The sequence below is a fragment of the Symphalangus syndactylus genome, chromosome 13, assembly GCF_028878055.3.
Source record: "Symphalangus syndactylus isolate Jambi chromosome 13, NHGRI_mSymSyn1-v2.1_pri, whole genome shotgun sequence".
NCBI classification, from domain to species: Eukaryota; Metazoa; Chordata; class Mammalia; order Primates; family Hylobatidae; genus Symphalangus; species Symphalangus syndactylus.
Window position 1 is genome coordinate 117,266,173 of NC_072435.2, and position 27,421 is coordinate 117,293,593.

Sequence of the window (27,421 nt, forward strand, 5' to 3'; positions counted from 1 at the left end):
AAGAAAAAACGATAATAGAGGGCCCACCTTGTGCCAGGCACAGTGGTCTAAGGGCTATCCAGGCCTTAACTCATTAATTCTCATGAAATCCCTAAAAAGTATATACTATATTCATGGCCGGGCGTGGTGGCTCACGCCTGTAACCCCAACACTTTGGGAGCCTGAGGCGGGCGGATCACCTGAGGTCGGGAGTTCGAGACCAGCCTTACCAACATGGAGAAACCCCGTCTCTACTAAAAATACAAAATTAGCCAGGCGTGGTGGTGCACGCCTGTAATCCCAGCTACTCAGGAGGCTGAGGCAGGAGAATCTCTTGAACCTGGGAGGCGAGGTTGCAGTGAGCCAAGATCACGCCATTGCACTCCAGCCTGGGAAACAAGAGTGAAACTCCGTCTCAAAAAAAAAAAAAAGAAAGTATATACTATATTCAACCTCAATTTACAGATGAGGGCCAGGCACAGTGGCTCATGCCTCTAATCCCAGCACTTTGGAAGGTTGAGGGGGGAGGATCACCTGAGGTCAGGAGTTTGAGATCAGCCTGGCCAATATGGTGAAACCCCATCTCCACTAAAAATACAAAAATTAGCCAGGCGTGGTGGCACATGCCTGTAATCCCAGCTACTTGGGAGGCGGAGGCATGAGAATTGCTTGAACCTGGGAGGTGGAGGTTGCAATGAGCCAAGAATGCGCCACTGCACTTCAGCCTGGGGGAATAGAGCCAAAAAACAACAACAAAAATTATGGATGAGGAAAGTGAGGCACAGAAAAATGAAGTCACCTATCAGGATTTTGAGCCCGGGAAGTCGGGCTCCGCATTGTCCATGAAGGCTGGGAGAAAGCCCCTCATTCATTGGGACACACAGCTACTGCATTGCAATTCACAGTGGCCATACTGCAAGTGCTCAGGTGACATGTGTGTGGCTCCTGGCTGCTGGGTCACACAGCGTGGGGCTAGGGGATGGGCAGGAGGAGAATCAACCCCAATTCACAGATGCTGAAACTGAGCGCACAAAGGGGGAAGCCACTTGCTGAATGAGTCACAGCTGGCAAGCGACAGCAGCTCCGTTTTTAGCCACCACGCTGCACAGCTGCCGCTGCATCAAAGGCTCTGCACAGGCCTGTGAGTCCCGGGGGACAGGCTGGGAAATACAGAGGGGAGGCAAAAGGAGAAACGCAGAGAGAAATAAGGACAAGGGCGGACAGAGGCGGAGCAACTTACAGTGAAGGACAGAGGAGGGTCGGCCGGGGGAAGGGTGCAGCAGAGGGAAGGGTGGCGGTGCCCCAAGACCCTGCACCTTGAAGGGCCTGGCCCTGGAGGCCGCTGTCCCCTCCTCTCCCGGCCATGCACTTTATTATTTTGCTCTGAGGAAAATTACAGCAACTGCCTCTGCCCCCCAAGCCTGAGCAGTTCCAGTCTCTGTCCCCCAATGAAACACGCCAGCCCTGAGTCATGGGTGGTCACCGCTGCTGGGAGCAACGCTCCTGCCTGGAAGACAGCACAGACTGCGAGGCCACTGCTGGCATCTGCAGTGGACACTCAGCCGCTGGCCCTTCCCACCAGGGCAACGCGTGGAACAGAGCTGGCCATCCTCAGGGGAGAGCAAGGGAAAGCTCATCACCAGGAGCCCAATGCTGCCGGGTACAGGCACGAGGGCTTTGCTTTAGGGAACCTCGTTCTGTGCCTGGCTCCCAGGGTCTCTGGCGTGAGCCATGAAAGACAGCTGCTCTGTGCGGCTGCAAGTGGCCGTCGAGCTCCCCAGCTTCCCACCCCACGACCTTCACCCTCCTCTGCACAGGAGCATGGCTGCCGCCCTGAAAGAGCCTCTGTCTCCACATCCACTTCAGTCTCCTGCCTCTGCTGCCTGCAGGCTGATCTCAACATTTTCATGTTTCCACCAAGTGGAACCATGCTATTGAATGCTGTTATTGTCGCCATCCCCGTTATCCTGGCAACATTTCCTAAGACTGGGACCCGGGACCACCGGGTCATGCGATGCACAGGCAGATGCATCTTATACGGCCCCACAAGCCCACCTCCCTCCCTGCAGAAAGCCCAAGTCCAGGGGCTGGGGTTCCATCCTGTCCCCTCCACTCCCCTCCCTTCTGGGGAACTTGGTGAGCAAGTCCTGAATCCATATAAGCAATTGGCATTGGTATCTGTGGTCGTCTCAGTCGATCACGAGGGCTCTGGTAGAGGATGGTGCCCATGTGCATCCGTCTTTCCCAGCCCTGGACTCTCCCTGTTCTCCTGGCAGGTGCAGAGGCCAACGCACCTGACTTACATCTGTTACCCTGACGCGGGAGGAAAGAGGAACGCAGAGGAGAGCTGCTGCTGCAAGGAGGGGGCAGGGGATCTGCACGCCCAGACACTCAAGGGATTCTAGAAGCTTTTACCCACTCCCCTTCCCAGCCAGGGCCTCAAGGGTGGGTCAGGCAGCCACCCCTGGATTAGCTGCCACCGCGTCCCTCCCCCAGCTCTGCTCACATCTGCTTCATTACCCACACGCCTCCCTCAGGAAGAAGGAGGCACGGAAATGACAGTGTTTGTGGGCCCCATCCGTACCCCCCTCCAATGGCCTCTCGACAGCCCAGGAAGCATGAGAGCTGGTGTTCCCAGGCTGCTGCCTGGGCTGGGAACGCTGGCATCTGCCTCCTGCTTCCAGCCAGAGTCATCGACAATATGAAGGCAATAAACAGAGGCTATTCAGGCCAAGCGACCAGGGACAGATGCAGTCATGGATGGGAAGCCAGTGATCCACAAAGCAGCACATTCTCTGTGACCTGAGGGGCCCCAAGAAGGGCAGCGGGGGCACGTGGGGCTCGCCCACAACCAAGACGCTCAGGACTCAGAATCCAAAGGCCCCACCCACATCTGCCTCCACCTCTGCGGCTTTGGCAGGAATAAACCCAGAGGTCTCAGAACTGGGCAAGCGGCACCTCACAGATGCCCACAACCCAACCGGACCCTGGCTTCTTTCACCGACATCAGTGAACTCCCTGCACCAGGCCAGGATCAGGAACGACCCTGTGGCTGCTGACATGAAATAAGGATACTCTCCCTTCAAGGACCTCATAGTTGGGACCAGGGGCCAATTACTTCACGCCACCGTGTGTTTAAAAATGGGGATATTTCTTTTGTTGTTGTTTTGTTGGTTTTTGTTTTTTTGAGACAGAGTCTTACTGTGTCACCCAGGCTGGAGTGCAGTGGTGCCATCTCGACTCACTGCAACCTCCACCTCCCAGGTTCAAGCCATTCTCCTGCCTCAGCCTCCCGAGTAGCTGGAATCACAGGCACGCAAATTTTTAGTAGAGACGAGGTTTTACCATGTTGGCCAAGCTGGTCTCTAACTCCCAGCCTCAGGTGATCCGCCTGCCTCAGCCTCCCAAAGTGCTAAGTGCTGGGATTACAGGCGTGAGCCACCGTGCCACGCCAGTACATTCCATATGACAATCTGAAATGCTGCCTTCCCCCTAAATAGGAAGGTCTGGATTCCCACCTGGCCCTAGCTGGCCTGGCTGAGCAGGTACTGCCCAGTTTCCCACGGCCCCAACCCGTCCAGTCCCCTTCCCTGCTTTAGACACATTTGATAGATGGATCGTCTGAGGCCCGACCACGTGACACCATTAAGGAATTGCTTCTCAGACTCGCTGGAGTATAAGAAATACCTGGGGCTATCATGATATTTGGGTCTTCAGTGGTTCTTTCTAGAATGCAAGGATGGGAAATAACTTTAGGCCAGCCAAAGTCACAGACCCCTGGGTCTTCCCCAGGCACTGCCATCCCCACTTATATGACAAATGAGGTCCCCATACTGGCCTCTGCCACCCTGGATGCCACCTGGCTGGACATGCTGCACTCAGGAGGGAGGGGATCTGTCTTTTTTTTTTTTTTTTTTTTGAGACGGAGTCTCGCTCTGTCACCCAGGCTGGAGTGCACTGGCGCGATCTCGGCTCACTGCAAGCTCCGCCTCCTCACGCCATTCTCCTGCCTCAGCCTCTCCGAGTAGCTGGGACTACAGGCGCCCGCCACCACGCCCGGCTAATTTTTTTGTATTTTTAGTAGAGACGGGGTTTCACCGTGGTCTTGATCTCCTGACCTCGTGATCCGCCCGCCTCGGCCTCCCAAAGTGCTGGGATTACAAGCGTGAGCCACCGCACCCGGCCAAAAATGAGCCGGGCGTGGTGGCGGGCGCCTGTAGTCTCAGCTACTCGGGAGGCTAAGACAGGAGAATGGCGTGAACCCGGGAGGCGGAGCTTGCAGTGAGCCGAGATCGTGCCACTGCACTCCAGCCTGGGCAACAGAGCAAGACTCCGTCTGGAAGAAAAGGAAAGAAAAAGCAAAAAGCCTACAGCACCCGGTATTCCCAGGCGGTCTCCCATCCAAGTATTAACCAGGCCCGAACCCTGCTTAGCTTCCGAGATCAGACGAGATCCAGTGCGTTCAGGGTGGTATGGCCATAGACAGAGGGGATCTGTCTTATGTCCCCTCCAAGGCCCCCTACATCATCTGGCACCAAGTGGGCCCTTAAGAAAGTTTGTTAAATGAAGCCAAGACTGGTAGCTCACATCTGTAATCCCAGCACTTTGGGAGGCCAAGGCAGATGGATCACTTGAAGTCAGGAGTTTGAGACCAGCCTGGCCAACATAATGAAACCCCGTCTCTACTAAAAATAGAAAAAATTAGCTGGGTGTGGTGGCACACGCCTGTAATCCCAGCTACTCAGGAGGCTGAGGCAGGAGAATCACTTGAACCCAGGAGGCAGAAGTTGCAGTGAGCCAATATTGCGCCATTGCCCTCCAGCCTGGGTGACAGAGCAAGACTCTGCCTCAGGGGAAAAAAAAAAAAAGAAAGTTTGTTAAATGAGCAAATAGTTCACACATAGTCAAGGGTCAAGAAGGAGGACCAGATCCCAAGTCTCCTGACTCCCAAGCTACTGGGGTTCAAAGTAGGTATACTTAGGAATATGTGTTTTCAAAGTAGGCACACCTGGGTTCTTGCTCTGACCTGGTCACTGTGAGATCTTGGGCCTTAGGTATTTTCTTTATTTGTTTAAAAAAAAATGGTGTCACATGCCTGTAGTCTCAGCTACCCTAGAGGCTGTGATAGGACGATTGTTTAAGCCCAGGAGGTCAAGGCAACGCTGCAATGAGCTGTGATCACAACATCGCACTCCAGTCTGGGCACAAGAGCAAGACCATGGCTCTAAAACAAAATTCAAAAATTTTTTTAGCCGGGCGCAGTGGCTCACACCTGTAATCCCAGCACTTGAGGAGGCCAAGGAGGGCCGATCACCTGAGGTCAGGAGTTCAAGACCACCTTGGGCAACATGGTGAAACCATGTCTCTACTAAAACTACAAAAATTAGCTGGGCGTGGTGGTGCACGCGTGTAATCCCAGCTAATCAGGAGGCTGAGGCAGGAGAATCACTTGAACTCAGGAGGCGGAGGTTGCAGTGAGCTGAGATCGTGCCATTGCACTCCAGCCTCAGCAACAAGAGCAAAACTCCGTCTCAAAAATTAAATAAATTTTTTTTTTGAGACGGAGTCTTGCTCTGTGGCCCAGGCTGGAGTCCAGTGGCGTGATCTCAGCTCACTGCAAGCTCTGCCTCCCGGGTTCACGTCATTCTCCTGCCTCAGCCTCCCGAGTAGCTGGTACTACGTAGGCACCCGCCACCACGCCTGGATAATTTTTTTTTTTTTTTTGTATTTTTAGTAGAGACGGGGTTTCACCGTGTTAGCCAGGATGGTCTCAATCTCCTGATCTGCCCGCCTTGGGCTCCCAAAGTGCTGGGATTATAGGCGTGAGCCACTGCGCCCAGCCTAAAAAAAATTTTTTTAAAAAAAAGGTAGGGAGGCTGGGCATGGTGGCTCACACCTGTAATCCCAGCACTTTGGGAGGCCGAGGCGGGCGGATCACGAGGTCAGGAGATCGAGACTATCCTGGCTAACACAGTGAAACCCCGTCTCTACTAAAAACACAAAAAAAGTTAGCCGGGCTTGGTGGCGGGTGCCTGTAGTCCCAGCTACTCAGGAGGCTGAAGCAGGAGAATGGCGTGAACCCGGGAGGCAGAGCTTGCAGTGAGCTGAGATTGTGCCACTGCACTCCAGCCTGGGCGACAGAGCAAGACTCCGTCTCAAAAAAAAAAAAAAAAAAAGTGGGGAATATTAAATTTTTCCATAAATGCTTGCAGAGAAGATAAATAATGTACATAAAATGTTCACTGGATCAAGCCATGCTACTCCACCCTGGGCAACAAAGTAAGACCCTGACTCAATAAAATAAAATAAAATTTGTAAATGTTCATTGCTTATAACTGTTAACTATAGCTCACCTAGGCTGGCACAGCCAGAGTGGGGAGGCCGAGCCCACAAATGTGGCCAGGATGCTCCCATAGGCCAGGTTGAGTCGGACGAAAAAGACATCACCTGGTTCACCCCAGGTACTTAAAGTTTCCAACCTCCTATTCCCCAGGGGTGACTTCCACCTCTGGCTTCCCTTACTGATAATTATAAGGCTAACACCTGGTGACCCCTAGGCACTGCTGTGGCCTTGATGTCCTGACTGTGGCCTTGATGTCCTGACCCTGACACTGTATTCTCACCTCCTCTGCCTCATCAAGGTATGGCCAGCTCAGCAGGGCAAGCTCAAACCCCTTTCTCCAGGTCATTCTACTCCTCAGTCACCTTCAATGGTCTTCCTCTTCCAGGCAGCTCTCCTAGGTTACCTAGGAATAAAGCCTGAAGAATAGTGCCATTTAAAATCTTCCTTGGCAGCCAGGCGCTGTGGCTTATGCCTGTAATCCCAGCACTTTGGGAGGCTGAGGCAGCAGGATCACTTGAGGCCAGGAATTTGAGACAAGGTTGATCAACATGGAAAAACCCCATCTCCACTAAAAATACAAAAATTAGCCGGGCCCAGTAGCATACACTTGTAATCCCAGCTACTCAGGAGGCTGAGGCACGAGAATTGCTTAAACTTGGGAGGTGGAGGTTGCAGTGAGTCGAGATCATGCCCAGTGCACTCCAGCCTAGGCAATAGGGTGAGACTGTGTCTCAAAAAAATGAGAAAATAATAAATAAATAAATAAATAAGGTCTTCCTTGGATTCATAGCTGAATTCTGTCAGACATTCAAAGATGACTTGGCAAGGCAGGCAGATCACCTGAGGTCAGGAGTTCAAGACCAGCCTAGGCAACATGGTGAAACCCTGTCTCTACTAAAAATACAAAAATTAGCCAGGCATGGTGGCACATGCCTGTAATCCCAGCTACTTGGGAGGCTGAGGCTGGAGAATCACTCGAACCTGGGAGGCGGAGGTTACAGTGAGCTGAGATCGCACCACTGCACTCCAGCTTGGGTGACAAGAGTAAAACTCTGTCTCAAAAAAATAAAACAAAACAAAGATGACTTGGTACCAATCCTGTTGACACTATTCCAAAAGAGAGGGAAAGAGAGAATCCTCTCTGAATCATTCTATGAAGCCAGTATCACCCTAATACCCAAATCAGGAAAGAACATAACAAAAAAAGAAAACTAAAGACCAATATCCCTGATTAACATAGATGCAAAAAACCTCAAAAAAATACTAGCTAAATAAATCCAACAGCATATCAACAAGATAATCCGTCCATGATCGAGTGGGTTTCATACCAGGGATGGTTTAACATACACATGTCGATAAATGTGATACATCACGTAAACAGAATTAAAAATAAAAAAATCACATGACCATCTGAATAGACACAGAAAAAGCATTTGACAAAATCCAGCATCCCTTTATGATGAAAGCCTTCCTAAACCATCAGCATCCTGTGAGCTTTCAGAAAACTGAAGGCTCCATGAACCACGGACTGGGAGGTGTGAGGTCAGTGTGGCAGGAGGAGAGGTGCCTAAGGTCACACCGTGGCGATGAAAAGTCAGGTCAGAGGTGGGAAATGCCAGAATTCGATTCTCCGCTTCAATACAGAAAAACTCCCATCCAGGGAGCTGCAAACCCTTCCTGGGTTTCCCAAGACTCTCTCCTCAAAGCCACAAATCAAGTACCATGAATCTCAGATGTGTGTCTGTATGTGGCTCAGAGGGTGTGAATGCTGGAGAGAATCCCCAGGCCTGGGGAGGACCTAAAATACTCATCTAGGGGCTGGGCGCGGTGGCTCATGTCTGTAATCCCAGCATTTTGGGAGGCCGAGGCGGGTGGATCACTTGAGCCTAGGAGTTCGAGACCTGCCTGGACAACATGGCAAAACCCTGTTGCTACTAAAAATACAAAAATTAGCCAGGCATGGTGGCGTGTACCTGTAATCTCAGCTACTGGGGAGGCTGAGGCAGGAGAATCGCTTGAACCCGGGAGGCAGAGGTTGCAGTGAGCCAAGATTGCGCCACCATGCTCCAGCCTGGCGACAGAGCAAGACTCCGTCTCAAAAAAAAAAAAAAAAAAAGGCCAGGCGCAGCGTGCAGTGGCTCACGCCTGTAATCCCAGCACTTTAGGAGGCCAAGGTGGGCAGATCACGAGGTCAGGAGATCAAGACCATCCTGGCTAACACGGTGAAAACGTGTCTCTACTAAAAACACAAAAAATTAGCCGAGCATGGTGGCAGGTGCCTGTGGTCCCAGCTATTCGGGAAGCTGAGGCAGGAGAATGGCGTGAACCCGGGAGGCGGAGCTTGCAGTGAGCCGAGATCGCGCCACTGCACTCCAGCCTGGGCGACAGAGCGAGACTCTGTCTCAAAAAAAATATATATTAATCTAGGTCAGTGGACCCCAGTCTCTGGTCCTTCAGTTTTCACTGGTTGGAAACAGAATGAGAAAAACTATCAAAGTTAAAGTAGTATCCTTTATTCTGACATTTTATACTTGTAACTTTTTTAGTGTCAGAATAGACCATGGGGTTTGTTGATCTTAACACCCATCTTTAGCAAAATTACAAGTTGGCAACTCTGTATCTGTTCCTAAGTTTTTTTTTTCACTGGTCCATGAAATCAATGGCTGGGAACCGCTGAACTATGCTGCACCCTCCCACCCTACCCCACCCCTGTATCTCAGAGGGTGGCAGATTCCAACTGTCCCTTTTCTACTTCCCAAAACTCCAGGGAAAAAAATCCTGGTATCTCAATGTATGACCCTTCAGGCCAGAAGTCTTTGCCAGGACCTAACTGGACTCCTGCTTGCAGCAACTCAAATGCACATTTCCTCTTCCTGCCTTCAATAGATAGCCACGCCCACACCCCTGCTGCCAAGGCTTCTCAAGACCTCCCCCAGCTTGCTTAAGTCACCAACATCAACACCCACGCCATCCCACACAGGGGGAAAGTGATGAGCCACCTCCCAGCTCTGCATAAGGCCTGGACAGAGAGACTTAAGGCCTGTTAGGCTCAGAGGATGGGGGTGGGAGGGAACTTGAGGGTCCCAGAGTTCAGCTCCACCCCACCCCATTGTAGAGAGAGCTGAGGTGCAGAGAGAGGAAGAGACCAGCTAACGTCACAGAGTCAGCAGCAAGGCCAAGAGCCTTCCAGCCATCCTTTGAATCCAGGGCCAATCCAGCAATACCTGCAGAGTGGATTGAGCATAGCTTAGAAGGAGGATACCACCTCCTTCCCGAGTCTCCACTACTCCACATCTGCCAGGGTGTCCCCCATAAACGCTGCTCACCAAGTGCAGTTCCCTTCCATCCCAAGCAGGGCTCCATCCCTTCCCTGAGCCAAGCAGGTCTGAGGACAGACCTGGGGCCATGGTAACAAAGTCATCCCCACACTAAACCCTGCCACTTCCAAATCCCAAATCTCCCTACTAGGGAAGTCTCCAATTTCTGCCCAACTTTCTAGAAGCACCCAGGTGTTGGAGGCCCCATCCCCATAGCAGGAACTGCTACTACAACCACCACTAGTGCTTGATGTCCAGACCTAAGACCAGCTTCTAGCCCAACTCTCAGAAACATCTTAGTGGCCTCAAAGGATACTCCTATCGTTTGGTCCAAGCTTCCACCCAGTTGTAGATTCTCTGCAAGCACCTTGAGTCATCCATATCTACTTTCTACTTGTATGCCTCCAGTGACAGGGAGCTCACTACCTAACAGAGCAAGTTATTCCAACACCACTCGGATATACTCCTTTCAGGAGACAATCCTTCACCTGGCTGACTGTAGTTACCATATGCCTTCACTTCCCCAGGTAAAGCAACCCAATCCTTCCTTCAAACGCATCTCACCTGATGTGTTTTCCAGACACACCCGCACCCCACTTAAGGTTGATTTAACCTCCAAAGTACAATGACCAAGAGGAACAAAACCTCCTTCCTACAGGCTAGATGCAGTGGCTCACATCTGTAATCCTAGCACTTGGGGAGGCCAGCAGGGAGAATCCCTTGAGGCCAGGAGTTGGAGACCAGCTGGGACAACATGGCAAAACCCCATCTCTACTAAAAATACAAAAATTAGCTGGGCATGTTGGTGCACATCTGTAATCTCAGCTACTTGGGAGGCTGAGACATGAGAACTGCTTGAAACTGGGAGGTGAAGGTTGCAGTGAGCCAAGATCACGCCACTGCACCCTAGCCTGGGTGACAGAGCAAGACTGTCTCAAAAAAAAAGAAAAAATCACAACTCCTGTGTGTGGCCTGACCCCCTCCCTCTACTATCACCTCCCTCATCCTAGGTAGAATGCTTTCATTAATGCAACCTACGAGATAATTTCCTGACCCCTAGGTCATTAGCCACATCTACCAGTGACTGAGCCAGGATCCATCTCCAGTAAACTGGAGGCAAGGAGATCTTAGCTCACTCAGCCCTCATGACCACCCTGGGGAAATCTTAATCCTATTTTACAGATGGGAATACCCAGGCATGAAGAAGTGAAGTCACAGCCCCTAAGTGGCCGATCCAGAATTCCACCTGAGGCCATGCACAGCCCTTCCCCAGACCCTGCCTCAGGGCAAACCCACCCCCATTACCCAACACACAATCTCCACAGGAAGTCCTGCACAGGCATTCAAGTCTCCCCTGAGAGGGCCCAAGGCCTTCTCCGAGGGAGAGAGAATTCCAGCCCGCAGGTGGTAGATACAGGTGGGATGTGAGGGTAAAACTGCATGGCTTTTCCCCTCCAGCCCACGGCTGGCTCCCCTCGGGGACTGCCAATGGCCTGTCAAACCCACCAGCCCCAGAGCAACGCTCAGGGGGCCTAAAATCCTGGATCAGGCCACAGGAGACTCGGGGAGCCCAGAGAGAGCCCCTTGGAACCTACCAGAAGGGATGAAAAATGTGTAGCCCTGCTTCAGCTCAATTCTTTGGCATCGTTCCACACGGTCTCCCAGAAAGATGTCACTTTGTTTGCCTGACAGCACCCACTCCTCGTACAGCGCCAAATTGTGCAGCGTTGGAGGAATCAGCCAAAAAATCTTGGGAGAAAACACAGGCAGTCAGCTGGAGACCCAGGCCCAGACAAGACCCAGAGAGAGGGCCCCACCTGCCCGGGGGAAGGGAAGGGGGCGAGACAAGCTGTGTGTGGGGTGGGGGGTGTGGAGAGATGGGCAGATCCATCCCTCTGGACTCTCTGCAAGGCCAGGTCCAAAGAGCCTCTGGGGAGGCAGGAAGGGCTGTGCCCACCTTCAGGGAACCTCCATTCCTGCTGAAATCCCAGGACGGGAGTACTTCCTAGACTGGGTGGGACATGCTTTCTCCCGAACCACAGGCTTGTCTGGGAGGTGGGGGAAGGAGAGGAAGGGAATTTCCTAAGTTGTAAGATAAAATAGCCCAGTAAATAAACCCAGCTTGTGCATACTTTGGAGGAGGAGGAAAAACATCTGGAATCAAGTGGGTTGACTTCCTCCCAGAATTTCTTCCAACACGTTCAGTTAAAACAAACGCACATGCAGACCCAGCCAAGCAGGGTGGCACAGGCGTATTTTCAAGAAGCACCCACCTCCATCAAGGACACCCACATCCCCATGTGGACACACAACAAAAGCAGACACAGGGAGCACCCTGAGCATTCTGTCCCCAGTGCAAAATGTTCCTGGAGGCAGGTGGTGTTGGCAACTAGACTTTGAAGTGAAAAGGTCCCAGGGCAGGAGCTGAGATGACAGCCAGGGAAGACGAATGCTGGACGTTCTCAAGCCAAACCCAAGCTTCAAATCTGGCCCAAGGGGCTTAGATCACTGGACTGGGTGAGGGGAGCAGGCCTGCATGGGTGACCAGATGTGATGTAAAAGGGCTGAACTTGACCTTGCCCTCCAGAAGGAGGAGGTGGTTCTAGGGGAAGAAGCGACCCTGGGCCAGGAGCCATGGCCCACGCCTACAGTCTCAGCACTTTGGAAGGCCAAGGCGAGAGGATCACGTGAGCCCAGGACTTTGAGAACAAGTCCCAGCTACTCGGGAGCTGAGGTGGGAAGATCGATTGAGCCCAGGAGGTGGAGGCTACAGTGAGCTGTGACTGCGCCACTGCACTCCACCCTGGGTGACAGAGCAAGACCCTTTCTCTTAAAAAAAATAATAATTAAAAAAAAAAAAAAAACCTGGGCGCAGTGGCTCACGCCTGTAATCCCAGCACTTTGGGAGGCCAAGGCGGGCAGATCACGAGGTCAGGAGATCAAGACCATCCTGGCTAACACGGTGAAACTCCATCTCTACTAAAAATACAAAAAATTAGCAGGGCGTGGTAGCAGGCACCTGTAGTCCCAGCTACTCGGGAGGCTGAGGCAGGAGAATGGTACGAACCCAGGAGGCAGAGCTTGCAGTGAGCCGAGATTGCGCCACTGCACTCCAGCCTGGGCGACAGAGCGAGACTCCGTCTCAAAAAAAAAAAAAAGAGTAATCCTTAAAGTACTCCTGGGGCAGGGCTGGCTGGAGGAGGGAGGTGGGAGGAGGGGGAAAGGTAAGTGAGCCCCTCCCCACACAAACAGCTGGAGATGCATAGAAAGTTAAATGCAAGTGAAACTCACCTTCCCACCCCGGAAAACATGGTACCAAACGGAAGTGCCTCCAAAGTCGATGTGGAAGTCGGTGAAACAACCTTTCACGCTCATCAGACAGTACCTGCAGCACAGAGGCAGGGAGAAAGAACACAAGTCAAGATCTAAATCACAAGAGGTAAGCAAAGGACTTCAGAGGTCCTGAACTGGCGCCCTTTTATAAACGCTGACGCTGGGAAATTTTCTTTTTTTCTTCTTTAAAAATCCAAATGTAATCGGAGTTCCCCACGGGGGAAGCCCCTGTGATCAGGTGACAAATCTCAAGCACTGGTCACCTACCTACCCCAGAGGCTGGGAGCGATATACTTGTTTTCAGGTTCTTGCGAGAAGTGGCAACCCACAGGCCACTTTACAGGTTCCTAACACGGGGTGGGTTTCTACCTTTGCCCCACCTCTGCCCTCCCCCAGTTAGAGGCTTCCTCTCTGCTCCTTCACAGCTTGGATACCTGCAGTTCTCCCAAGCTGCCAGCCCCCTTTGTAGCAGCTGGGCCCCCTGGAATTCAGTTGTAAACCACCTGCAGAGCTTGCCAATTACCAGTCCCCATTCATCTCATTCATTCAATCAGAGGTCCAGCCCCAAGCCAGCTTTGGCCTTGAGAGAAATGCGTAAGAATGCAGAAGACCCCTGCCCCTAACTATGCAACACTCCTAAAGAAGCAATGCACAGGAAAAGTTAAATGACCAAAAAAAAACCACACACACAAAAAAACAAAAAAACAAAACTGCAATTGATTGCCAAGTAAGCAATGCAGCTAGAAAAGTAAGGGGGGGTTCCAGCCCCAAAAGACCACGCGGTGTCTGGTCCCACATATACAAAACGTGCAGAGTAGACAAATCTATAGAGACAGAAAGCAGATTAGTGCATGTCAGGGGCTGGGGGGCAGGACAATGGGGAATGACTGCTAATGGGTACAGGGTTTCATTCTGGGGTGATGAAAATGTTCTAAAATTAACTGTGGTTGCAAAACTCTGTGAACATACTAAAACCCGTTGAATTGTACACTTTTACATGGGTGAACGGTCTGTGAATTATGTCTCAGTAAGGCTGTTATAAACAAGTAAAGAATTTAAGAGAAATTAAATTGGGGGTGGTGGCCACGCACAGAGGAAGAGGAGGAGGAGGAAGAACTTGGACCTTGGAGGCTGGGGCGGGGGAGTGAATCCAGGGGAAGCAGGAACCGGCCAGCAGCCATCCCCTTCTCAGTCCTATGGAGGGCTGGAGAGCCCACCCTTCCTTGCAGAAACACCCAGGGCTCCCCTCCTCCCTCAACTGCTGCCCTCTTAGGAGTGGGGCAGAGCTTAAGGAGAAGGGGGCACAGAGAAGGCTTCCAAGTCCAGGCCTGGCACACGACGGTGCCAGGGACCCCCCCCCGCCACTTGCCCCTTCCCACAAGAGCCCCGGTGGCACGGATGGGCAGCCTCCCCACCGCTCACGCCCATGCACCTTGGCACCTCCGGAGCCCGCAACACATGCTTACCCCACTGACCTCTTTTCCCCGCTGCACTTTGCCTTTCCATGGTTTGGGGAAGAGGGAAGGAATGGGGCGGGGACGGACAGGGAGGAGCCAGCAGCGCGCCGGCACGAGTGGAGATAATGCGGGGAGTGGGGCTGAGCTAGTTAGAAGGCGGAGGGCTCCTGGTGCCCCCTCCCTCTGGCTGCCTTTTGCACCTCGCTTTCAGGTGGACCGGGGGCTCAGCAGTATGCAGGCGGCGTGCCCGCGTCCCTCCTCCCCATAGGCTGGAAGGAGCCTTAACCATGTGTCTGCAGGAGGCTGACAAATCAGAAGGCCTTCCAGTACATCAGAGCCCCGCTGCCTAGCAACCCCATCGGAGGGGTGTAGTTGACAGCACAGGACGCAGGCTGTCACGAAGACAGGCGCGGGCTGCGGAGCTGGCAATGGGGTGGTCAAAGTCCCGACTCTGGGCTCCACACCGTCCTCACCTGTAGGCCGGCTGGGCCCAGCGGGGTCCCCGCCTGAAGGCCTGGGTGATCCTCTTTTCTCCAAGGAAAGGGGGGGTCCTGAAGCCCTCACCCACCCCACCCCCACGGACCACACTGGCCTCTTCTCTCTAAGCACCACTTCAAAATATTAGTCTTCATTTCCCTAAAACCATCTCTTCGTCTTGGGTTTTTTTTTTTTTCTTTTTTTAATCTAACCTTGGTTTCCACCCCCTCCAGGCCTCAGATGAACACAGTCTAGGGAAAACAATTTAAGTATGTGCGGGGCGGAGCCCGGAGAACGTGCTTCTCTTGTCGGCAGCTGGATGCCCGCGGGTACCCACAGCAGAGAGGAGAGGACAGGAGCTCGCCTCTTGGGCTGCGGGCCCCAGGGCTGCCTGGCTAACCAGGTCACCCCCACCCTGCCATCCTCCAGCTCCCCGCAACCCCGACCTCCCCAGCACGTGCAGAGAAGAATCGCTGCAAGCTGGCTGCAGTATACAGGGAAAGTTCTCCAAGTTGAGTCTGTGTCTGATCTGCCCTCTGGGTCACCCTCCAGCACGCAGAGGCCCCTCGGGGGGCTGGGGCCGCCTCTTCCAGACCTGCCTCTCCTGGAGAGGCCCCTCCTCCCGGTGTCCCTCATTTCCTGGCCGCCAAGCCTGGCCGCCCCTCCCACCCCGGTATCGCAGGCATTAGGGGAGCCAGGGTGGCTGGGACAGCGCGGCTTTGTCCGGCCCCTGCAGCGACAGGCCACCCCCGCTCCCGCCCCGCGCTGGCTCCGGGACTCCCCCCTGGCTGGCTTGCTCACTCGCTCTGGCGTGACGCCTTTGCACTGACCTCTGCAGCTTCCTCTTCCCAAGCACACCGCAGTCACATGGGCACCCCGGCTCGGTGCCACGGCCGCTAAGCTCTCCCCACGGCCAGCCGGCTAGCCCGGCTTCCGCCTGGGCCTCGGCCGCCCCCGGCCGCCCCCAGCTCAGGTGGCTTCTGTGCAGCAAGCCACCCTCCAAGTTGGCGGCAGATCATCGGGAGCCCCCGAACCGAGCCCCTGGGGGTTCCCGCCTGCCACTGACGGGCCAGCCGGGGAGGAGGGCGGCAGGAGGGTCGCTGCACCTGCAGCACCAACTTTGGGGCGCTGCCTGGGGGCTGCGGAGGCGGGGCGGCCCCGCCCCACCTTTTTCCCTCCAACTTGGCGTAACTCCCCCGGTGGCTCGGGAGGCGTCCCCGTGAAGAAAGGGCCGGGTGGGGCCCCGGAACGCTGACACCCGAGGGGCGCGGGAGGTGCCAAGAGCGCGCCGCACACTCGCACCCGACCCCAGGAGACACAAAGAGCGGCTCCGCGACGCCGGCCCTGTAGCCCGCGGGCGGGAGGCCACCCACACCCGCCCCGCGCAGCGCCACAAAGGAGGGGGCGCCTGGGCAGCGCGGCCCGCGGTTACCCTCGGCGGCGGCGGCGGCTCCCGGGCGTCCCCTTCGGCTCCCGGGCATCCCCTTCGGCTGCGGAGGCTCGACGCGCGCCCGGCCCCGCTCCCGGCGGCAACGCGAGCCGAGCCCCCTCCACGGCGCTGCCAGGCCCCGGCCGAGGACGCGGGGCCCCCGCTCGCTGCCTTCCTTCTGCGGGGAGCCCGGCGCTGCCTGCGCTCATGCCCGCGCTGAAACTGAACACCCGCGGCGCGGGGCCGCCAGGGAGGCGGAGGGAGGCCGCGGGGCGACCGGGAAGCAGCGCGGGCCGGCGCCAGGAGACGCCCCTCGCCCGGCCGGTGGGGGTGTAGGGCTGGCTCTCCCCACCCCCCTGCGCCCCGTGTTCCATAGCGGGTGACGGCCAGCAAAGCCACCTTCCTAAGATGTGCCCCTCCAGATACAGCCATAGAAAGGACCCGAGCTAAGGGCCGCGGGGAGAGTGGGATACGGAATATGGTAGCGCTGAAAAGGGGGAAGCCGCTTTGAGTCCAAGGCCCATGCGCTGTGTGACCTTAAGCAACTCACTTCCCCTCTCTGAACAGCATCCTCACTGCTCGGCACTGAAGTTCAATTCTGCATTCTAAGATGTTCTTTTACCACCCCTTCCCTGCCTGGTGGCTTAGTGACTGTATACCCTACATCACAGCATGGTTGAGAGAATCCTTTGAGATAAATACATATTCACCGCATCATCCAAACTATGGTACCTGGATTACTTGATCCAAACTTCACAACAACCCTAGAAAGTCATTCCCAGGATTCTTCCTGTTTTCAGATAAGAACAGGGAAGCTTGTGACTCCAGCCTTGAGTTCGGGTTCAGCCTCCAGTTCGGGTCACTAGCCTATCAGAGGCAGTGCTCACCCAGGCAGCCTGTCTCCTGGTCCCTCAGCTTTCCTCTCATTAGGTCTACCTGACACACCTCAACTCTAGGAGGAGTCCAGAGGTTACAGCCAAACCTCACCACTAACCTCCAGCTGCAGGTGGTGATCCCGCTCAAATCAGAAGTCCCACTCTCAAGGTCACCAGAGTCCCCGCCCTCCTCCCACCCTGTCCCACACCCTTCTCCCAAACCACAAGGGGGCTGTTAATGGTCCCACAGCCTCTGCAGGGGCAGATTCCAGCCTCTCCATTCTTTCTCCAAACCCCAGCCACCAGGACTACTGAGCAGTATTAATTAACAGGTTCTAATTACCAAGTGCTAATAATAATAATAGCTGTTTACATGCGTGATCTCGTTTCACTCCTAAGACAACCACCATAATGGTGCGCGCCTGTAGTCCCAGCTACCAGGGAGGCTGGGGTGGGAGGATTGCTTCACCTCACGAGGTCAAGGCTGCCATGAATCACGACTGCGCCACTGCACTCCAGCCTGGGTGACATAGGAGACCCTCTCCCAAAAAAAAAAAAAAAAAAGAAAAGGAAAGCATTAAATGAGCTAGGAGAGGAGACAGTCCTGATAGCTGGACCAGGCTATCCACATGAGAGAATTGTATTTTTAGTCACAAATGCCTCAGCTCCTTGATGGCAGGGACCATATCCGATTCATCTGTGTAACCGTAGCACCCTGCAGCAACCCTATAATTACTTCACTGGGCTCTGTGACATTGGACTGATCAGAGTCCCACTAATCAGGGGCCTCTAACTGGTGTCTTCGTGGGTCACACCAGGCCCCAGAAGCACTTGGTTTGGCCAGCCGTTTTTTTTTTACTTTTAAAGGAATTTCTCAGTTATCCACAAGCCTCACCAGCCCCTAATGTGTTTGTTTGTTTGTTTGTTTGTTTGTTTTTTAAGACAGAGTCTTGCTCTTTTGCCCAAGCTGGAGTGGAGTGGCATGATCTCGGCTCACTGCAACCTCCGTCTCCCGAGTTTCAGCGATTCTCATGCCTCAGCTTCCCAAGTAGCTGGGACTCCAGGGGCACACCACTACACCCGGCTGATTTTTGTATTTTTAGTACAGATGGGGTTTTGCTGTATTGGCCAGGCTGGTCTCGAACTCCTGGCCTCGAGCAATCCACCCACCTGGACCTCCTAAAGTGCTGAGATCACAGACATGAGCCACCGCACCTCGCCTAACCCTACTACCTTGTACTCACTCATTAACTGCATTGAACCACTATGAACCTCAGTTTCCTTGTCTATAAAATGGGGATAGTAACCCCTGCCTCCATTATTGAGATATGCATGCCAAGTGTCTATCACGGTGCCTTGGTCCATATACATAGGAATGCTGGCTTTCTTTGTTCTTTTTTTAAAGGTAGAGCAGTTGAGAGAAAAAGCCAGGAATCCAAAGGCCTGGGGTCTAGTGCATGGCCCACAGCATCCTCCCTGTGCCAGGCCAGTTTCCCTATCTGACATATTACACAGGGATGATCATTTATAATGCCAGCAAACACGGCTGATGAGAGAGTAGGTCTTGAGGTTAAGGGTGAATGTGCAATGTAGACATAAAAGCCCTATACAGATGTGAAGGAGAGTTGATTGAAAAGGAGGATGAGGGCCAGGTGCAGTGGCTCACACCTATAATCCCAGCATTTTGGGAGGCTGAGGCAGGAGGATCACTTGAGGTCAGGAGTTCAAGACCAGCCTGGCCAACATGGTGAAACCCTGTCTCTACTAAAAAAATACAAAAAAATTAGCTGGGTGTGGTGTTGCATGCCTGTAGTCCCAGCTAAATCAGGAGGCTGAGGCAGGAGAATCACTGGAATCCGGGAGGCAGAGGTTGCAGTGAGCCGAGATCGCACCACCGGCACTCCAGCTTGGGCAACAGAGTGAGACTCTGTCTCAAAAAAAAAAAAGTAGAGGATGCCAGAATTCCAATGCAGCCACATGAACAAATATCTTGCCCACCTGTGAACACTCTTCCACATCCACTGTGGGCTCTGTCTCCCCAACAGCATGGGAAGAAGGCAGGGCAGAGATGGCAGGACCCCTACATTGTAGAAGAAGAAACAGTCCCTTCAAGAGGATGGGCCAGATGTGGTGGCTTGAGTTTGTAATCCCAACGCTTTGGGAGGCCGAGGCGGGTGGATCACCTGAGGTTGGGAGTTCAAGACCAGCCTGACCAACATAGAGAAACCCTGCCTCTACTAAAAATACAAAATTAGCCAGCCATGGTGGCGCATGCCTGTAATCCCAGCTACTCAGGAGGCTGAGGCAGGAGAATCGCTTGAACCCAGGAGGCGGAGGTTGCGGTGAGCAGAGATCGCACCATTGCACTCCAGCCTGGGCAACAAGAGTGAAACTCTGCTCAAAATAAATAAATAAGCCAGAGGGTAGTGGCATACACCTGTAGTCCCAGCTACTCCAGAAGGAGGGAGGAGGATGCCTTGAGCCCAGGACTCTGAGGCTGCAATGAGCGATGATTGTGCCATTGCACTGAAGCCTTGGCAACAGACACAGCCCCTGTCTCAAAAAAAAAAAAAAAAAGGAGGGAGGAAGGGAGGGAGGGAAGGGAGGGAGGGAGGGAGGAAGGGAGGGAGGGAAGGGAGGGAGGGAGGGAGGGAGAGAGGGAGGGAAATTTTATTTATCAAGCAGAGTCCTATGGATAAAAGAGAAAAAAAAAGGCTTGCTGGAGTGAGAGTAGCAGAAGCCCCAAAATGTACACAAAATGTGCCCCAAAATGTGCCCAGCCCAGTGCCTCTGTTTCCTCTTCTCTGTGTGTCAGGTTCTCACTCCCAACAATTTCCCCAGTTCCTCCTGCCACCCCCAGAAAGTACACAGGGAAGAGAACGCACTCAACTATCAATTATCTGGGGGCCAAACCTATGCTTTATGCGGGGTCCCCATTTTGCTGGGCTTTTGAGCTCCTTTACTGCTTGTCAGACCACAGCATATCTTCATTCCAACAAGAAACTTGATCTCTACAAACCTGTATTCTACAGGAGCAAAGGAGGGGAGGAGACTCACTAATCCATTTCTGGAATCTATCACAGAACCCAGCGGTGCTAAGTGAAAAAGGTGAGCCCATGTCATAGAACTAGGGAACTGTGGAGGCTTTGAAACATGTCTACAGATGCTTTGATACACCTCCCTTCAAGAGGTAGAGCTAAATTCTCCTCCCCTTGAGTATGAGCTGGACTTAGTGATTTACATTTAATTAACAGAATATGGCAGGAGCAAACAATATGTGACTTTCAAAATTAGGTCATAAACGGCACTGTGACTTCCTCACTTCCTCCTTGGTGTTTCTTGAACCATTCACTATGGGGAACCCACTGCCATATCATGAGGACACTCAAGCAGCCCTATGGAGAGCTATATGTGGCAAGGCACTGAGGCCTCCTGCCAACAGCCATGGGGATGCACCATCTTGGAAGCGATCTTCCAGCCCATAGAGCCTTCAGCTGACTGCAGCCTAGGCCTACATCATTCCCCCACCACAACATTTCTCACTATGTTGCCCAGGCTGCTCTTGAACTCCTGGGCTCAAGCGCTCCACCCCCCTTGGCCTCCCAAAGTGCTGTGATTACAGGCATAAGCCATGACACACGGCCAAGGCCTACATCTTGACACAAGCTCATAAGAGACCCTGAGCCAGAACCACCCAGCTCAGTTGTTCCTGGATTCCTGAACCACAGAAAGTGTGAGATAATGTTTGATGTTTTAAGCTGCTAAAATTTTTCTTAAGCTCTGAAGTTTTAGAATAATTATACAGCAATAAGCAACTAATGCAGGAATACTCCCAAATAACAGTCACTGTCTATATGGTTATAAGGAATTTTCCGAGAAAAATGGTTCTATACATCCAATGCATTTCTGCAGGGTACAGAAGAAAAAGGCCATTGGCAGAGATGCAACTTGTCTTCAGTATTCATTCAGCCCAATCCTTTTTCCTGCTTTATGTTTCTCCATGACCATTAAACCTCTTAAATTATTCCCGCATTTGCTTTCCCGTCTCTTTTTTCCCACCACAATGTATGCTCCACGAGAATGGGGACTTGGCTTTATGCACTGAAGTCCACCCACTACTACATAGAATCACGTCTTGCACATAAGATAACTAATAGATTAACATACTCCTTGCAAATCTTTTGTCTCCATGAAGGTGCAACTACCCCCGCTCAACTCCTATCACTCCTACCCGTTTTTAAGTATTTCAACTGAAAATCATGGAGGCCCAGCGCAGTGGGTCACGCCTGTAATCCCAGCACTTTGGGAGGCTGAGGCGGGTAGATCACTTGAGGTCAGGAGTTCGAGACCAGCCTGGCCAACAGAGCGAAACCCCTGTCTCTACTAAAAATACAAAAATTAGCTGGGCGTGGCCGGGCGCGGTGGCTCACGCTTGTAATCCCAGCACTTTGGGAGGCCGAGGCGGGCGGATCACGAGGTCAGGAGATCGAGACCACGGTGAAACCCCGTCTCTACTAAAAATACAAAAAATTAGCCGGGCGTGGTGGCGGGCGCCTGTAGTCCCAGCTACTCGGAGAGGCTGAGGCAGGAGAATGGCGTGAACCCGGGAGGCGGAGCTTGCAGTGAGCCGAGATTGCGCCACTGCACTTCAGCCTGGGCGACAGAGCAAGACTCTGTCTCAAGAAAAAAAAAAAAAAAAAAAAAAAAAAAAAAAAAAAAAAAAATTAGCTGGGCGTAATGGCGGGAGCCTGTAGTCCCAACTACTTGGGAGGCTGATGCAGGAGAATCGCTTGAACCCCAGAGGTGGAGGCTACAGTAAGCTGAGATCTCACCACTGCACTCCAGCCTGGGCGACAGAGTGAAACTCTTTCTCAAAAAAAAAAAAAAGAAAAGAAAAACACTGAGTCCTAAGCCAGCCAGGCATGGTGGCTCACACCCATATTTGTAACAATCTGGATCACTTGAGGCCAGGAGTTCAAGACCAGCCTGGGTAACACAGAGAGATCCCCCTGCTGCTATCTCTATAAATTTTTAAAAAAAAAAATTTAAATTAAAAAAAATTTTTTTTAATTTTTAAAAAGATCAGCCAGGCCTGGTGGCTCGTGCCTGTAATCCCAGCACTTTGGGAGGTCAAGGCGGGCAGATCACAAGGTCAGGAGATCGAGACCATCCTGGCCAACATGGTGAAACCCCATCTCTACTAAAAATAAAAAAGTTAGCTGGGCATGGTGGCGTATGCCTGTAATCCCAGCTATTCAGGAGGCTGAGGCAGGAGAATCACTTAACCAGGCAGTCGGAGGTTGCAGTGAGTCGAGATCATGCCACTGCATTCCAGCCTGGCGACACAGCGAAATTCCGTCTAAAAAAAAAAAATTAAGCCAGGAGTGGTGGCACACCCCACCTGTAATCCCAGCACTTTGGGAGGCCAAGGTCGGTGGACCACTTGAGTCCAGGAGGTCAAGACCAGCCTGGGCCAACATGACGAAACCCCATATCTAACAAAATTAGCCAGGCATGGTGGTGTGTGCCTATGGTCCCAGCTGCTCGGGAGGCTGAGAAGGGAGGATTGCTTGAGCCTGGGAGGAGGAAGTTGCAGCAACCCACAATCGCGCCACTGCACTCCAGCCTGGGCAATAGAGAAAGACCTTGTCTCAAAGAAAAAAAAAAAAAAAAAAGCCAGGTACACATCTATAGTCCTAGCTACTCAGGAGGCTAAGGTAGGAGGATCACTCAGGAGGTTGAGGTAGGAGGAGTCCTGGGAGTTTGAGGCTGCAGTAAGCTAGGACTGTGCACTGCACTGCAGCCTGGGCAACAAAGCAAGACTCTGTCTCTAAAAAATAAAAAACAAATAAACAAAAAGATTCCTAGCCAGGCATGGTGGCTCACACCTGTAATCCCTACACTTTGGGAAGCCAAGGCAGGTGATCACCTGAGGTCAGGAGCTCAAGACCAGCCTGGCCAACATGGTGAAACCCCGTCTCTACTAAAAATATAAACATTAGCCAGGCGTGGTGGTGCATGCCTATAGTCCCAGCTACTCGGGAAGCTGAGGCAGGAGAATCGCTTGATCTCAGGAGGTGGAGGTTGCAGTGAGCTGAGATCATACCACTGCACTCCAGCCTGGGCAACACAGTGAGTCTCCGTCCCAAAAAAAAAAAAAAAAGAAAAGAAAAAATCGGCCAGGTGTGGTGGCTCACGCCTGTAATCCCAGTACTTTGGGAGGCCAAGGCAGGCAGATCACCTGAGGTCAGGAGTTCAAGACAGGCCTGGCCAACATGGTGAAACCCTGTCTCTACCAAAAATAACAAAAATTAGCTGGGTGTGGTGGCAGGTGCCTGTAATCCCAGCTACTTGGGAGGCTAAGGCAGGAGAACTGCTTGAACCTGGGAGGCAGATGTTGCAGTGAACCGAGATGGTGCCATTGCACTCCAGCCTGGGCAACAGAGTGAGACTCCCTCTAAAAAAATAAAAATTTAAAAAAAAAAAAATTCCTAAGCCCATCACCAAAAGTCCTGGAGCCAGGTGGGGGAAGCAGTCGTGTGCCTGTGTCACTTCTCTCTTCCCTACTGCAGCCCTTCCCTCGGGTGTGCTGACAGCCACCTCTACCCTCTAGGGCCTCCAGCATGAAAGCGCCATGATTTCTAGAAACAATGTCATTTTAATTAAATTCTACGGAACTGTTCTATGATCCCGGAGGACTTCATAGGGTGGGATTTTTTACCCTGCTTATTAACTGAAATCGGTATTCTTTTCAGCAAAACAAATGGACTATTTCCAAGATGACAATTTCCTTCCTAACGAGGTTCAAATCCTCTAACCAGTTCCCATGGCCACTGACGGGGTCCGTAGATCTATTTGCCACACAATTCGACCCCAAGACAAATGGTCCTAGAAAACTGGCCGTGTGTGCACAGTGACAGACAATAGATTAAAAAAAAAAGAAAAAAAAACTGGAAGTGTGTGAGCCTCATTTTTTTTTGGTAATTAGATAGGATCCTAAATATATTAATAGAGCTTACTATTTAAAGGAATCTTTCAATAAAGTGCAGAATATGCTGAGTATCTCAGGAAGGCGAGGTAGGCATTAATTATGAAACTGAAATCTATGTCACCCAGCGCAGTCTCTTTTGCATTCCTAAATCTATGTCCGGTTGGACCCTCATCCCCTCCCCTCTCCCTGCCCATCACTCCCAATTCCACACTATGCCGTGGCCTCCTCATGTTCACATGCCCCCACGCCATCCAATCCCCATAGCAACAGGAGGACCTGCAGAATGCAAACCTGAACACATTTCTGTCTGCTCAAAATCTTGGAGAGGATTTCAGCTGTTCTTACAGGAAATGCAGACCCTCTGTTCTGCCTGGCCCACCCCACACCCACCCTGCATTCACTGCCTCTGTTCCAGCCCCACTGGCCTTCCTTCCACAGGTCCCCTGCCCCTCCCCACCATCCCAAGTCAACTACACACAGCCAGGAAAGCCCTCCCAGTCTTCTTCACCTAAGTAACCCCGCTCAGCCTTCAGACCCCAGCTCAGAACACCTTCCCCGACCACCTTGACTGGGCGAATCTCCTCCCCTAGTACCACCTCTGGGGCACTGTGGGCCTCATCGCAGCTGCAAGTTCCCATCTATTTCTGTGATGACTGGATTTACATCTGTCTCCCCCATACACTGTGTAGGCTCCAGGAGAGCAGGAACCTCTTCTGGTTTCCTCCCCACTGTAAACCCCAGTACTCAGCACCAATCAAGGGCTCAAGACATAGGTGCTGAATGAATCAATCAATCAATCAACCAATCAATGAAGCAGCATCTCAATCAATCAATGAGCCATCATCTGCTTCTAACTAATAATCTCTGAGTCCCACAGCCTTTTTTCAGGGCCCTTTTCATTTCTCTCCCATCTACTCTGTCATTTTTTTTTTTTTTTTTTGCCTTTTTTTTTTTTTGAGACAGAGTCTCGCTCTGTCACCCAGGCTGGAGTGCAGTGGTACGATCTCAGCTCACTGCAAGCTCCACCTCCCGCGTTCACGCCATTCTCCTGCCTCAGCCTCCCGAGTAGCTGGGACTACAGGCGCCCGCCACCACGCCCGGCTAATTTTTTTTGGGTTTTGTTTGTTTGTTTGTTTGTTTGTTTTTGAGATGGAGTCTCGCTCTGTCACCCAGGCTCTGGAGTGCAGTGGCGCAGTCTCGGCTCACTGCAAGCTCCGCCTCCCGGGTTCATGCCATTCTCCTGCCTCAGCCTCTCCGAGTAGCTGGGACTACAGGCGCCCGCCACCACGCCCGGCTAATTTTTTTTTTTGTATTTTTAGTAGAGACGGGGTTTCACTGTGGTCTCGATCTCCTGACCTCGTGATCCGCCCGCCTCGGCCTCCCAAAGTGCTGGGATTACAAGCGTGAGCCACCGCGCCCGGCCTGTTTGTTTGTTTAGTAGAGACAGGGTTTCACCATGTTAGCCAGGATGGTCTCGATCTCCTGACCTCGTGATCCACCCACCTTGGCCTTGCAAAGTGCTGGGATTATAGGTGTGAGCCACCTCGCCCAGCCTTTTTGTCTTTTTTTTTTTTGAGACATGGTGTCGTTCTGTCACCCAGGCTAGAGTGCAGTGATGCCATCTCGGCTCACTGTAACCTCCATCTCCCAGGTTCAAGCAAATCTTCTGCCTCTTGCAGCTGGGACTACAGGCACCCATCACCACGCCTGGCTAATTTATTTTTTTAGTAGAGATGGGGTTTCACCATGTTGGCCAAGCTGGTGTCGAACTCCTGACCCCAGGTGATCTGCCCCCTCTCGGCCTCGCAAAGTGCTGGGATTACAGGTCACCGCACCTGGCCTCCTCTGTCATTCGAAGCTCAGGCAGAATGTCCTCTCCAAGAAGGGAATATCCCCTCCAAGAAGGGGATATCCCCCGATGACACCAGCCAAATGGGATTCCTCTAGTCCCTGTTCCCCTCCCAGGACTGGAGCTGCACCTCAGGCCCCTACGCGAGGCACAGCACGTTCTCCAGAGGGTAGGAGCTTGTAGTCTTGTTCCTGTTTTTACTTCCCCATCCCAGGAGCTCTGTCAATTTTGCTGCGACTGAATCCAAACAGAATGGAATTGAAAACAAGCCCTGCTCCCTCCCCACCTCGAACCCAGTCTCTGCCTTTGATGCAGCCCAGATCCAAGGCGTGGATGGAGCTTCAGCTTGAAGGGGAGGAAAACCGCCTACAAAGTAATTAAAGAAAGAGAGAGAGAGAGCTTGAAAGCAAAACCTTGAGAAGCCCAAGGGCCAGCCTGCTGGCCTCCCTTACAAAGCCTGGCATGCAGTCCGCACTCACTATGCACTGAATTAAGGGCTGAGTGAATGAAAAGTTCACAGCCTTGAAGCTCCTGGGGGCATTCCTGGCAGCAGGGCTGAGCAGACAGATGCTAATGGATTCAGGCCGCCAGCGCCAACTCTTCTAGGAAGCCTAGAGCAATGGCCCTGCCTGGGACAGCCTGTGTCTCCTTCCCCTTCCTTTTTTTTTTCGTTTTGAGACAGAGTCTTGCTCTGTCGCCCAGGCTGCAGTGCAGTGGCTTGATCACTGCAACCTTCGCCTCCCAGGTTCATGCGATTCTCCTGCCTCAGCCTCCTGAGTGGCTGGAATTACAGGCATGCACCACCACACCTGGTCAATTTTTGTATTTTTAGTAGAGACGGAGTTTCACCATGTTGGTCTGGCTGATGTCAAACTCCTAGACCTCATGATCTGCCCGCCTCAGCCTCCCAAAGTGCTGGGATTACAGGTGTGAGCCACCATGCCCAGCCCCTTTCCCCTTTCAGAGTTGGAAACAGAGCTGGAAGCCTCAAAGGTGACTTCCTCCTCCCAAAAGTTCTGTTACTCAAGTCGTTGAACTTGGAGGGGCTCAAAGGTGCTACAGCCCGTGTTAAATAACCAGTCTCAGGACTTGCTGGTCACGCCACATGTTGTGATGTCTTTGCTATTAAACCGTGGTTGGCCGGGCGCCGTACTCGGGAGGCTGAGGCAGGAGAATTGCTTGAACCCAGGAGGCGGAGGTTGCAGTCAGCTGAGATCGTGCCACTGCACTCCAGCCTGGGATACAGAGCAAGACTCTGTCTCAGAAAAAAATAAAAATAAAAAAATGAACCATGGTTAACTTCTCCACCTAGTGCCAACCTCCTGCTCAGAGGGCACTGTCTAAGGTACATCAGGTGAGCAGGTGGCCCCT

The 27,421-nt window shown here is 52.6% G+C and overlaps 2 protein-coding genes and 1 non-coding gene across 21 annotated transcripts in view; 1 reads left to right on the top strand and 2 right to left on the bottom strand.

Moving 5' to 3' along the window:
• Nucleotides 1–27,421, bottom strand: part of KDM2B (lysine demethylase 2B) — a 159,243-nt gene that overhangs the window by 96,467 nt on the left and 35,355 nt on the right. For 14 of the 19 annotated variants that reach the window (XM_063614629.1, XM_063614634.1, XM_063614630.1 and 11 more), the window contains 2 exons: nucleotides 12,931–13,024; nucleotides 11,235–11,388 (listed from right to left, as the gene is read on the bottom strand). In XM_063614629.1, coding sequence (XP_063470699.1) covers nucleotides 11,235–11,388; nucleotides 12,931–13,024 — 248 coding nt within the window. Of the gene's footprint in view, nucleotides 1–11,234; nucleotides 11,389–12,930; nucleotides 13,025–14,902; nucleotides 15,014–15,736; nucleotides 15,925–16,338; nucleotides 16,725–27,421 lie in introns of those variants that run through there. The other 5 variants (XM_055236928.2, XM_063614638.1, XM_063614640.1 and 2 more) reach the window with 4 other exon arrangements.
• On the top strand, nucleotides 899–4,829 carry LOC134732058 (uncharacterized). Its single transcript, XM_063614723.1, has 2 exons — nucleotides 899–3,243; nucleotides 4,738–4,829. The coding sequence occupies exon 1, from the start codon at nucleotides 1,428–1,430 to the stop codon at nucleotides 2,382–2,384; it is 957 nt and encodes a 318-aa protein (XP_063470793.1). The 5' UTR covers nucleotides 899–1,427; the 3' UTR covers nucleotides 2,385–3,243; nucleotides 4,738–4,829.
• LOC129461290 (5S ribosomal RNA) lies at nucleotides 4,344–4,463 on the bottom strand. Its single transcript, XR_008650449.1, has one exon. It is a non-coding gene; the product is annotated as a 5S ribosomal RNA (ribosomal RNA).

Excerpts from the sequence above, each read along its gene's own strand:
- LOC134732058 (XM_063614723.1), top strand. The coding sequence starts at position 1,428 with ATGAAACACGCCAGCCCTGAGTCATGGGTGGTCACCGCTGCTGGGAGC.